The sequence below is a fragment of the Arvicola amphibius genome, chromosome 8, assembly GCF_903992535.2.
Source record: "Arvicola amphibius chromosome 8, mArvAmp1.2, whole genome shotgun sequence".
Classification (NCBI taxonomy): Eukaryota; Metazoa; Chordata; class Mammalia; order Rodentia; family Cricetidae; genus Arvicola; species Arvicola amphibius.
Genome location: NC_052054.1, coordinates 79241423 through 79255694, shown reverse-complemented (window position 1 = coordinate 79255694; position 14272 = coordinate 79241423). Strand labels below are relative to the sequence as shown.

Genomic DNA, 14272 nt, shown 5'->3' with positions numbered 1-14272 from the left:
GGCAGAATGATTTCAAAATCTTAATCCCTCTGTGTTGGCTCTGGGATGTTGGGAGGCATATGGAAATATTTCAGATAAAATGGTTCAGCATCTGAAAGGACATGTGAATCCTATATTTATAGATTTTTTTTTTTTTTAACGGGCACAAGTTTCTCTTAGCAAGTTGATATGAGAATAACTAGGAAACACCACCATCACCTGGGAGGAAAAAAGGAATCACTGCATGTCATGGCTTCTTTGCTTAAAGGGAGTCTCTACTCAGGTGTCTTGCATGAATTGTTCTATTTTGATATTATTAAAAAAAAAGACAAGTCATTTTACTACCATGTGTCACTAACTTTTAAGATTTATTTTGTGTTCTACTAGTCTCTTTAAAGACAAAAAAGGCCCCTTCCCAAGAACACCCTCCCCACACTCAGTCCCAATGTCTTGTGATAGACAAAACAAAAAAGGTCTTAGCATGAATCTTTCTAACCAATTTTAAATAACTATATACATACATACATACATACATACATACATACATATATAAAAATTTCATTAAAACCAGTTTCTAGTCAATAAGTTTCAAGAACCCAGTTCTATTCTTTGAAATGGTTTCACTGAGCTGCCATGGATACAATAAACAGTGTTGCACAGCCTCTTATTCTTCCCTCCCCACTGTCTTAGGTAACTACCTCCCTCTGCACACCATTCCACCCTTGGGACAGGGTGTATTTTATTCATCCATTAGCCCACTGCTGGGCATCCAGGTTTTTAATTCATATGTATGTATTTCCTTTTCATTATTTACAAGTTTCTAGAGCCTCTGATAGAAATGAAAATAATCTGAACTAGAACTGTATCTTTTTACTTTTTCAAAACTGACTCTTTTGACTTCGAGTTATAGATAAATAGTCTGCGGTTTTTTCTTTTCTTTTCAAGATAGTCTTATGTAGTTCAGGCTTACCTCAGTTTGCTTTGAAATCAAAGCTGGCCTTGAACTCCTCATCCTCCTGCCTCTGCCTCCCAAGCACTAGGATACATGCACCATCATATTCATCAGCCTCCAATGGTTTCAAGGTCAAATTCTTTGGAAGTGTTTATATTGCAGTAATGTTCATACTTTAATTTTCTCCAATAGTCAAACATTCCAGAAACAAATGACTAGATTGTTCTTTCTCTGCCAACTCATAATTTCATGTATGACAAACACCAAGTTCACATATTTCCACAGCTCTGTATCTGAGCACTCTATAGCCTGTTCACCCACCTAATTATGTTCCTATACTATACCTTTTAAGTGGCTATAAATTTACCATACATTATAAACAATGCTAGTCTAAGTACTATTAGGATTATACTTTTGTTTTGAGATAGGATCTCACTATATACACAAGCTGACCTCAAACTCTAGATTCCCGTGACTCGATCTTCACGGTATAAAGATTACAATAAGTATGTTTATACTATTCTTTTTCTAAAATCGTCTCAGCAATTCATGGACTTTTATTTATTTATTGAAACACAGTCTATGTAGACCAGGCTGCCTCAATCTTGTGGCAATCTTCCTGTCATCCAAATGCTGGAATTATAGACAAGCATCACTATGCCTGGTTTACACTTTTATTTCATGTGAATTTTAGTATCATCTTGTAAATATTATAGAAAAATATTATGAGATTATTTGGAACTGTATTATCTACAGATTCTTAGAATTGAAAATTTTATGATGCTGTATTTATCTATATACATATTTCTCTGCATTTGCTCATAAACTCCAAAGTTTTATTATTTTTCCAAAGAGATCTTGGTTTTGCACTTACATCAGATATTTCAAGTAAATAAGGCACTGCATAGATAAGGCATTGCCTCATTTAGTACACTGAGTGTTTCTTGCCTGTATGACCTATCTTATGAATGGAAAGGGATGCTCTCTGAGAAAAGGCCTTCCCACATGCATTACATTCAAAGGGCTTCTCACCTGTGTGACTTCTCATATGTATAGTAAGTAATGAACATCGAGCAAAGGCTTTTCCACACTTATCACATTCATAAGGTTTCTCCCCTGTGTGACTTCTCACATGAAGAGTAAGGGATGAGGCTCGAGAAAAGGCCTTACTGCACTCATTACATTTAAATGGTTTCTCTCCAGTATGGATTTTTTCATGTTCAAGGAGATTTTGTCTCTGACTAAAGGCTTTTCCACACTGACTACAAAGATAAGGTTTCTCTCCAGTATGAATTTTCTCATGCTCAGTAAGATTGGATTTCTGGCTAAAGGCTTTCCCACATATAGTACATGCATAGGGTTTTTCACCAGTATGAATTCGCTGATGTCTAATGAGGTTTGACATCTGAATAAAAGCTTTCCCACACTCATTACATTCATAAGGTTTCTCTCCAGTATGAATTTTCTGATGTGTAATAAGATTCTCTTTTCGGCTGAAGGTTTTCCCACACTCATTACACCCGTAGGGCTTCTCAGCAATATGATTTCGCATATGTACAGTAAGGGAAGAACTTTGTGAGAAGGCCTTTCCACACTCATTACATACAAAAGGCTTCTCACCTGTGTGGCTTCTCATATGTGTAATAAATACTGAGCACTGAGAGAAAGCTTTTCCGCATTTATTACATTTATAGGGCTTTTCCCCTGTGTGACTTCTCATGTGCAGAGTAACAGATGACATTCGAGAGAAAGCTCTACCACACTCATTACATGCATAAGGTTTCTCCCCAGTGTGAATTTTCTCATGTTCAATAAGATTTTGCTTCTGGCTGAAGGATTTCCCACATTCCTTACATTCATAGGGCTTTTCTCCAGTGTGAATCCTCTCGTGTTCAAGGAGATTTGACTTCTGACTGAAAGTTTTCCAACAATCCTTACAAGCGTAAGGTTTCTCCCCAGTGTGAATTCTTTGGTGTCTAATGAGGTTAGACATCTGAATGAAAGCTTTTCCACATTCTTTACACATATATGGCTTTTCCCCAGAATGGATTTTCTGATGCGTAATGAGATTTTCCTTCCTGCTAAAGGACTTTCCACACTCTTTACATCCATAAAGTTTTTCTCCAGCATGATTTCTCTCATGTCTGAGGAGGTCAAGTTTATGAGTGAAGTCTTGTCCACACTGATTACATTTAAAGGGAGCTATGGCACAGGGTGAGCAATGATAAAATGGAGCCCCATACTTACTACATTCAAAGTCATTGTCTCTTACACAAACCTTATTATAACTAAGAATATCTAAGTTTTGTTCCAAACACTTATTAAGTGAGTCACAATCATAGAGGCTTTGTCTTGAAGTAACAACATCTGAGCTCAGAAGAAAGATTTTTGCAACCTTTTTACAGTCAATGACATTTTCCTTAATCAGAGATTTCTTGGAGGTGGATGTGACTTTCCTCACAAGTGTTTCCTGTTGTTTCTCCATCTGTTCATCAACTTCCCAAACTTCTAAAATGGAGGACCAAAAATCATTACTTGTGAAATTTTCTATCACTAAACTATTCATAACAATTTAGAAATTTGCTAATGTGGTGTTGAATCTTTATAGTTGGGTTTAGTCACCAATAAAAAAGAAACTAAACTGCAAATGCTCCCTAGTTCTTAGACATGAAGTTAACACCTACAAACAATATTATGGGAAAACAACAACCTGACATTTGTAGATCTAAGTAGCACTGATTATATACAAGGATATACAATAATGAAGAAATCATCACAGTGAATGGAATGAAAATGAAAGGGTAAACACATAAAGGACATAGATAAGGGGTCAAGTAGCAATAAGATAAAATTAGTATTTGTGGTTAAACACAGTGGGCCAGACTAAATATGTAAGTTTACTTCTCCTTTCCAAAAATAGGTCAAAGCTTAAAGGTAGGAGAAATAGGAAAGAATATACAACAGACAAAAGATATCAAGACAATTGTACACGATGAACGTAGGCCGAGGACTGTTAGCTGGAGAGCACATGTAAGATGCTACAGCAAAAGCATCATGAGGATGAGATGACAAGACCACGAACTCAACGGGAATATGGTATGGCTGCTCCTTTTTACCACCTTTCTACATCACACTGAGCTTCTTGGCTAATACAGTTAGATAAGAACAGGAAATAAAAGATGTACAAATTGGAGGGACAGAAAAAGCAGTATTAATACTGTTCAAAGACAACGAGGTCATCCATGCAGAAAATCTAAGAGAATCAACAACTAAAACCTGTTGTGACCAATCATTATTAAAAAGGTGGCAGGACACAAGGTAACATGCAAAACTAAATTGCTTATCAGTAACAAACAAACAGAATCTGGAATTAAGAATACATCACTATTTATATTAGTATTCCTCAAAACAAAAGAAATACAAATCTAATAACAGATGTACAAGATCTATAAAGGGAAAACCACAAAACTCTACTAAACTTAAAGAATAAATGGATGCTAAATACTGATGGATAGGAAGATTCAGCATTCAGCATGTTAGCTCTTAATTTGATTCACAGGTTCAAAGTAATCTCATTTTGCACTTTCCTCTGTTCACATACAGAGACAAACTGATTCTAAAGCTCACATGAAGGTAAAACACCCAGAAGAGAGAACACAGTATTAGAGGAGACAGTGAGATAGATACCACCTGACTTCAAGACTTAAGTTCTAACAGTCATATAGTCTGGAAGCAGTGGAAGAGACAAACAGAACAATGGAACAGGGTAAAGAACACAGAAAACAGACTCAAATAAATATCGTCAATTAATCTTTGACAAAGGAGCAAAGGAAATAGTCACAGACAGCCTTTTCAACAGAGTCACTATAACTAAACATCTGCATCAAATAAAACAGTCTAGAAACAAACCTTACAGTTTTCACAAAAACTAACTCAAACCAGAGAGCTAAGTGTAGAGCACAAAGTTATAAAACTAATAGAAGATAACACAGGACAAGTCTGGGTTGCAGTGGTGGGCTGGGGAGAGCGGGACAAGGAAAGGCCTGATCAATGAAAAAGAAGGCTCAACTTCGGAAAAATTTAAAAACTCCCTCTGTACAAAAGACACCATCAAGCAAGTGAGAAGATAAGGCTAGAATAGCAAATACTTGAAGAACTATGTGATAAGATCACTGACATATGCAGAGAACACATAAACTTTAGCATTAAAAACAAAAACAAAACCTTGTCAGGTGTGGCTGTACATGCCTGTGATTTCAGCACTTGGAGGGAAAAGCAGGAAGACTGGAAAATCAAGGTCAGCCAGGGTTATATGGTGAGCTCACGGTGTACCCAATACAAAGAAATTCCCCTACCCCCACGACAAAGCATCCAGTAAAACAAACAGGAACCTGGACAAAAGCCTTACTTAAAGAAATATAAAGACGTGGTCGCTAAGCATATGCAACCATGTTCAACACTGTATGCCATTGGGAGGTTCCTGCAAATTAAAACATCAAAGGCATACACTAAGCAGCTAGTACAGGAATCTTAAACACGGACATCTCCGGAGGCTGACAAGGATGCACAGTAGGTACTCACAGACACTGTTGCTGGGAATCAAGATGTTAAATTCACTTTAAAGATAATCCAGAAGTTTCTTTCAAAATTAAATATATTTTAAAATAATTTTTTGCTAGTTTTTATTTACTTATTTATTTATTTGAGGAAGGGGGAATGAGGAAGTCAGAGGACAACTTGCAGGAGTCAGTTTTTTACTTCCATAATGTGGATCCCAGGAATTGGGCCCAGGTTGTCAGGCTTGACAGGCAAGTACCTTAACGCCCTGAGCCATCTCACTAGGCAGCAAAATTAAATAATACTTTTACATATGATTCAGTGATCACACTCCTTGATATCTGCCCCAGTGAATTAAAAAAAATCTAAGTTTATTATTAAAGAAATAGAGCAAAACTTGCACTAAAAACAAGAGATTTTAAAATCTGAATAGAGAGCAATTAGATCCCCTGAGACAGACAATACAGATTTGCTTAAGTATAATAACATTTCTTCCAACCACAAGATGCTTTTCAATCTTCCAAAAAGGATGAAGCAGTTCAAACCACCTTTCCTAAGCACAACTGCATGTAGGGTTCACATGCGGTTGACAGAATTGCCACCTGCACACATGAACATTAGATTCAGCACTAAGTGAGGAGATGGACATTTTTTAGGAGACCAACACAGGCAGCAAGCACTCACAGTGGAAAGCATTTCTTCAGTTCAACTGCAAGCACTTCCTTGATTATTTTCCAAGAAGAACGCCTTCAGCAGTTCACTCCTATAGACACCCATGTGACTCACTCCTAGAAATGTACAAACTACAACCCCTTTAGTCCTTCTCAATCTGTGAGCCATCTAATATCCTCACACATCCTTAAATAGCAGCTATTACATTTCCTTTGCTATAACTGGACTTGACTATACTACTTAACAACTATCTATACAAGAAAATGGTTGGTTCTTTACAACCCAGGCAAGAAAAGGGCTTCTTTATAGAGAAAATGAACCAAAGATACTCTAGACTTAGAAGCAAGCAGACATAGAAGGATACATCTTAACAAAAAAAAGTAGGAATTATATGAACGTTTATATACTGAATTGTGAGACCTCCAACCCTTAAGTGTCCTAACGGCTGTACCTCCAGGTAGGACATGAGAAAGTTTAGAAGTAAAAGACTTATAGATACTGATGTTTGGGACAATTAACATAGCTTCTGGGTTCTGATCTAACCAGTACAGTCTAGTACTCGAAAACGCAAGAAAATCTTCATTACCTTTTTAAAAAATTATTTCACCAAAGGAGGTGAAAGATAAGGCTAGAATTGGATACCACTATAAAATTTGTCTGTTTTTTGTTTGTTTGTTTTTTTCTGAGACAGGATTTCTCTATGTAGTCCTGGCTGTTGTGGAACTCACTCTATAGACCAGGCTAGCAAGATCTGTATTTCTATTGACTTTCTTAAAACAACTGCAAGTATTACTTTGGAGAAAACTAAAAATGCTTATTAAAATACAGGCCAAGAAGATAGCTTAGTTGGTAAAGTGCCTGCCTTGCAAGCAGGAGGACCCTAGTTCAATTCCCATCAATCACATGGAAACAGGAGGATCCTTTTAGCTCAATGGCCAGCCAGTTTAGCCTTACTGGCAAGTTCCAGGCCAATGACACTCTGTCTTAAATGAAGTGGCAGCAATTCTGAGGATGATACTGTCCTCTGTCCCTCACACTCGTGCACAAACACATACACACACTGAAATAAACTATATAAATGGAAAACAACATCTCCATTAGATCAAGAAACATGAAACCACAAGTTCTCATTACTTTTGCCTACACGAATAGAATCCTGGTAAATCTGTTCATTCTATATACCCAAAGTCTATTAGTTTCATAAAGTAATAATTATGAAAGCATCTGAAGATTTAGGTTGTCCAAACTAAATTCCAATCCAAAACTTTTGGTAAATATGAAGAGAATGTCAACTATCTAGTTATATTTTTATATATGCTTAATGAATAAGCCACATTTCCAATTAAAGTATAAAGCAATCAAGAGCCAACCATCTCCACTCACTGGTTTTCTGGCTGCAGCTGCTAACAGCTCATCCTATGGTTTCCACACCTCTGCAGTGCCGTCAACTCCGCGTCACTTGAAATTCAGACCTGCTTTAAACCTCAACTGTGGTGTCAAGGGGGAAAAGCAGGAATGAGAACATAAAGAGGACAAAAAGCTGGGGTCAGGAGGCTCATGCCAGGACGTTTAGTAAGCAGTGGAGCATCTTATATATGGATGCAGGGGAAACGGGACAAAGCCAGCAGAAAGCTGTCATACAGCGGGAAGAGGTCAGCAGGAAGCTTACCAAGCAATGCTGCACAAGGGAACACAGGGTATTTCAAGTATGTCACAGGCCAAGCACAAAATGGCCTTGGGATTGATAAACACAGGCCTTCCCAGGCTTTTGGTGGTTTTTAAACACCTGTCTCCACTACCCTACAGAGTACAGAATAATAAATACATCTTCAATGAAACTTTAACTCCAGAATATAAGGAAAAAACAGAAAATGGGTTGGTCAAGGTAGAGAAGAATCCCATAAGTCAAGACCGATTTCTTATTCTGGATGAGATATACAGGGAAGAGAGTCCTGCAAAAAGTAGACGTGTCATGCAACTCTGAGATCCAGGTGTGTTGACACTGGTAGAAGGAACCTAGTGGACATCACTTGGTCCCAACAAATGGCAAGGAAGGCACAATTGAGTACGCAGATGCAGATAAACCTTATTCTAGTTTAATAGACTACTGGCACAGGAGGGTGAGCGGGACTTTGAACACCAAAGGAAGCATGAAAATGATAATCCTTGCAGCTTGGGACAATGGATAACCCAACTCTGAACCTGATTGCATGGTCACTACGAAGCACAAAGATTTCCTATTATTAGCTCAGTACATTTTTTTTTCCTTTTTGTAGTGGGTCCAGTGGAAAATACCTCCACTTAAGGATGAACAATGATGATCAAAAAAGGACCACTATCAATCTATATAACAGTATAAAAAGCAAAACCATGAATCTTTGGGTTGGGGGAGCTGTTTGGTGTTTTGTGCTTAGAATACACAAGGGGAAGCTGACTCCTAACACTAGAAACAAAGCAAACAAATGGACAAAGGACGGAAGAATCACAAGTCAAAAGGAAACACTGATCATAATTGGCAAGACTTCTAAAGCCTTAAAGAAAATACAACAAAGCAGCCTTCACCTGTAAACCCTGGTTTACTTGTATGGGCAAACAGAACAAGTGATTTATGACACAAAGCAACCAAGCTTCTTTTCCAACAATATTTAAAAGTAGAAAATAACACAGAATTGCCTAAAGCTCACAGAAAATACAAGAGAGCATGACTGAAAATTTTTAGATACAGCCAATCTTGTCAAATGTAATAGTTTAAAAGGTATTTTCCTGATATCTTTAATATTTTTATGTGCATTGGAATGTATGTATGTGTACCACATGCATGTAGGTACCCAACAAACTAGAAAAGGGTTTCAGAACCCCTGGGGCTGGAGTTACAGATGGCTGTGAGCTGCCACGTGGGTGCTGAGAACCAAACTCAGGTCCTCTGTAACTGCTGAGTCATTTCTCTAGTTGGGCTGGGGATGTGGCTCAGTTGGTAGAGTGTTTGCCCAGCATGGTCAAAGCCCTGGGTTTGATCCCCAGCACCCCAAAAACAGCACTTGAATGGGAGAGGCAGAAGAATCACAACTTCAAGGGATTTCAATGGCAGCATGGGGTTCTCTAGAGATTCACCCTTAAAACAAAGAAACCAAAAAACTCATCCAAACAAAAGAAAACAAACAAACAAAAATCCTCTAAATTCTAAGCTCCATGTAGATTTTGTTTTGTGCAGTTACATGTCCATGCTCCAAACAGTATTTTAGCTTTACCGCTATTACTATAATGTCCTTTCTTTCATTTATATCCACTCAGTTGTGAAATATTTAGGAAAGCTGGTTTGTATGTGTTACAGACATTCCTAGCACCTCAATGGACTCTCGTACAATGTGGCATACTTTTTCACAGATACAGTGTCTGTAAATTCAAATGTGGAACGACCACCCAGCATCCCTCTTTAGTTCTAAAAGAACTTGTTTTTCTTTCTTGTCAAAAGCTTAGGTAAACCTAACAAACAATTTACATGATCTACAAAAGAAAATTTAGAAAGTTCCATTTCTCAAAGTAGATAGGAAGAAAACAAAGTAAGAACGTGACAAACTGCTACAGTTAACTCCTAGTCCAGCACAGTCCCAGGAAAAGTCAGTATGGTTTCCTCAAATAAGACAGTCAAATCTTCAACATAGACGCAACATAAACAAGAGCGCTGAAGACAAAAGTGAATGCAACTGCAGAAACAAAGGCACCCACCCCAGAAGGATCAAAGGGCACTGTTTAAATCTATCTTCTGGATGGTTCCATTTTAACCAAGTAGGCAAATGCTCTATTTTCAAAACATTCAAGGGAAGAAGTGAGGAAGCAGGAAGAGGCCACCACAGCATTCCTAAGCTAGGAACTTAAGTTTCTAAACCATGGGGCTAGTGAAGCTAAAAATTAAAAGAAACCCAAGTATAAAATAAAGCTGATTTTAAAATATCACACTCCATGAAATGCTGAATATGTAAGAAAATAAACTATGAACATGAGGAAGGGGGTGAAGAGCAAACATAGGTACAATAATCATAAAGGTAAGCTGTAAATACACCAGAACGCCTGTATCCTGAAATCACATAGGTTACTGCCCCTCAAAAACTAAAGAACATAACTCCAATAGGGCAGAGTCATTCCTAGAATAGAAATGTCACACAACCTAACAAGCAGTATGTCACACATAGCCTCTGTCATTTACAGACTTAACACAGTCTTGGGAAATGTGAAATGGAAGCAACTCCTTACTGAACAACTGTCATGTGGCTTTCTCACTCAGAGCAACTTCTCACTTACTCACCTGCAGAGCGTCTCCAGAACATCTCTTCTTCCACCACCCAGGGCTCCTCTTCTTGCTCTAATTTGAAGATCACATCTGGTTTGGGGACTGGACCACCTATTACAGAAACAGGAAAGACCTTGCATGTTAGTGCTGGAGACAATTATACAGATCTGGGGTTGAGTCCTGGGGTCCTGAGGACGTAGGAAGGAGGAGAATCAAGAAACTTGCACAAGGACACAAGTCATCAGTATCAACCCTCAGGGTCAGAGCACAGGCGAGGCTCATCCACACACTGCAGAGGGAGGAAGTCCACGGTAACTAGAAAGCTCCCTTACCTACGGTTACAAGGTTGCTGTAGGTCTCTAGCATCACATCTCGGTACAAACTCCTCTGGGCAGGTTTCATTTGCTGCCATTCCTCCTGGGTGAGGTCCACAGCCACATCCTTGAATGTCACTGCTTTCTATAAAAACATAATCTTAATTAATCTGAAGTCATCAAAATTAGGGCCTGTGATCAAAATAAGTAAGAATTCATTAGCTAGTAAACAGGGGTCAAAGCTTGTTAAAAATTGGTTTTGAAGTCTTCACCCTTACCAAGTTTCAGAGTACCGGGGTAACACACCACAGTGACAATACCTCTAAGAGTATGTGACCACTGACTCAGCGAGCGAGCACTCTCCATCCTCCATTATTAGCTGACAGCAGCACCCAGTGACTCTTTACTGTGACAGGGATGAGTAAGTAGTTCAGACCTGACAGGTGGTTAGGTTCTAGTGAGAAAGGGAACGGGGCACAGTAAGGGTGAGAGGAAGAAGCAGGCAGAAGAAAGGGCATGAATACTAGTAGACTTCCAGATAAAACGTGCAGCATGCAGTAAGACACAGGACGGGAGGAGAGAACGTGTGAGTCATCAACCTAGAACTGGAAGCTAACTCCATGGCCAGTGAGTGTGAATGGCTAAAGAAACATGTAGTATTGTGCTAACAGGACTACAAAGAACCAAATTCAAGAAAGAGACTCAAGTTTTAATTTACAATCAACATATTAGAAATAATACTATGATAATAGCATAATGGAAATAAAAAACAAATGAAGTATTTCTGGAAAAGAAATCAACTTGATGACTAGTTCTTGATTTTAAATTGTTTAAGATGTCTAATACCCAAGTAAAAAGGGAAAATATTTTGTTTGAGAAATCTGTAAGAAAGAAAAGCATCCACACAGCCAATCTTTGGGAAGAATTTATTCAGCAGTAACATGTGATGACATAAAATGACAACTACAAAAGGACTGGGCTTCAAAAAACGCTTCTAGGAGTTAGATGGTTCCTATCACCAATACTGCACTGCCATTACTATCATCTACAGAACATTTAAGATATGTGAGGAAATGTTGTAATTTCTCTTGGCATATTAACTTTATTTGGTTTTGAGACAGTTTTGCTGTGTAAGTCTGGTTGGCCTGGAATTCAGAAATCCACCTGCCTCTGCCTGAGAGCTGGGATTAAAGGCGATCAGTACCACACCCAGGTGCATATTAACTTTTAAAAATTTCCTAACAAGGCTATGCATAGGTATTAACACTATTTAAAATGCAAGAGTACCGTAGCTAAAAGTAATGCACCCATCACAAGGCTATATCGTAGGGGAGAGCCAGGATTCTAGCTTAAGTGATGTGGCTGCAAGTTACAGGTTTTTACCCATCATGCAATGGTTTCTCTCTATATCAGAGGGAAGGGTCTCTGAACGCCACAAATAATGCAATTTAAGGTGTCAATTGGACACTCAAGAACTCCTGGACCTGAAAACCTTTCTACAGTTGGGGCTTCACGGAAAACGTGGACTCATTCATGAAAGCTGAGTATTGCAGCACACAGTCTGAACTGGGCAGAGACTAATAAACCAGACGTGGAAAACTCTGGTGCAGTAGTCACTGCATCACAAATGCACGCATAAAACATTCTTGCGGCCGCCGACCAAAATTGGACCAACCAAACTCATTAAATGCTCACAAGACTACTGGAGATTTTGACCTATCTCTGTAATTACACGTGAAGCCAAGATAAAGACCAACTTGGACAATGTAGGGAAAGCTGATCTCAAAATGAAAACTAAAAGATTTTAGACAGAGGGAATGAAGGAATGATTAAAATCAATCAAACAAACAAATAAACAAAAACAAAACCCTTCAGCCGGGACTGAAGAGATGGCTCAGCAGTTAAGAACACTGGCTGTGCCTCTGAGGCCTACGACTTCCCAGCACCCACATGGGACTCGGAGCCCTCTTCAACTCCAGATCCAGGACACCACACACAGGTGACACACATGTAGAAGAAACACAGATATAAAACAGTAAGTAAAATGCTCAAAGGAGGAAAACCTTTAGTGCAAATACTTGGTATTTAAGAACTGATGATGTAAAAATAAATTAATCTTACACTTTAAAAGGCTGTAAGTGTACTTACATATATCTGTATTCTTATGTATTTTATTTGTAAAAACTTAATACCTTAATACTTTCAATAAATTAAACAAACACTTGTCAAACCTAAATCAAGAATAAGATACAATCAATAATTTTAGAGTTTAAAGAGAGCATGTAACAAGTATAGTGAGTCATTCTTATTGTTTTAGAAAGGGTCTCCTGGCTGGGCGGTGGTGGCGCACGCCTTTAATCCCAGCACTCGGGAGGCAGAGGCAGGCGGATCTCTGTGAGTTTGAGGCCAGCCTGGTCTACAAGAGCTAGTTCCAGGACAGGCTCTAAAAAAGCTGCAGAGAAACCCTGTCTCAGAAAAAAAAAAAAAAACAAAAAAAAAAAAAAAGAAAGGGTCTCCTGTAGTCCAGGCTGACCTCAAATCTGCTACATACCAGATGACAGCTGGGAGGGTCCAAACCCTGCTTTGTATTTTCCTGTTAATTTGCATAATGAAGGTAAATACCTCCCCTTTAAACCCCAACATATTTTTTAAAACATCACAAAAAACAAAATAAAACAAAACAAACCAACAAAAAGACTATAGATGAAGCAAGCAAGACTGTTCAAAAAAACCAGTAGGTGACTAAATTTTTGTTAATACAAACAGACATTTTTATTACTCTGTAGGGAATCTATGTAAGTGCAAAGACTTTAATTTAAGAAGGCACTATATAAAAGGCATTACATGCAAAACATGTTGCCAAATTCCATGGGTTTCAAGAACTGTGTTCTGGGCTGAGAACAGTAGCATGGAAAACAGACCATCTTTTCAACATTTATTTTTAAATTATAACTTTGGGCTGGGAAAATGACTCTTTTTTTTTTTTGAAGTCGTTGTTCTGTTTTGGTCATACAAACCTAATCACCAAAGTTCAAGCCCCCACAGTAGGAAGGGAAAAATCAGCTCCCAAAAGTTGTCCTCGGTGCGCACTAATAAATAATGTTCAAGTTCTATCCCGGATTCTACTGTAAAAGCTAATTAGTTACATGGCAGCACACCTAATAACAAAGACAGACAATTTACTAAGGGTGAGTTCATTAGGCAACATGGGGCGACTTTTGCTCTGGCCTGAAGAAAGGGGTATTTCTAAAGTCAATCTGTCTTGTCAGACTACACCAGGTGAATGAAGACACTGGCACGCCTATCAAAACAAGCCTGGAGAGCAGAGCGGCTAGTCTGAAGCTGTAGGTGGCAGGGCTGATCCTACCCATGTGGCTCTATGATGAAATACCGGAGACAATGATGAAAACAAAACTATAATGTAACTAAAGAAATGGCTTTTGTTTTTATAATTTTATTTTCAATTTATTTTATGTTCATCAATGTTTTGTCTGCACACAGTACATGCAG

The 14272-nt window shown here is 38.3% G+C and overlaps 1 protein-coding gene across 6 annotated transcripts in view; it reads right to left on the bottom strand.

The window, feature by feature from the left end:
- LOC119821588 (zinc finger protein 568) overlaps positions 1-14272 on the bottom strand; it is an 84597-nt gene that overhangs the window by 29983 nt on the left and 40342 nt on the right. For 5 of the 6 annotated variants that reach the window (XM_038340698.1, XM_038340695.1, XM_038340699.1 and 2 more), the window contains 2 exons: positions 10781-10907; positions 10464-10559 (listed from right to left, as the gene is read on the bottom strand). In XM_038340698.1, the coding sequence (XP_038196626.1) occupies positions 10464-10559; positions 10781-10907 (223 nt within the window). Of the gene's footprint in view, positions 1-514; positions 3440-10463; positions 10560-10780; positions 10908-14272 lie in introns of those variants that run through there. The other variant, XM_038340700.1, reaches the window with a different exon arrangement.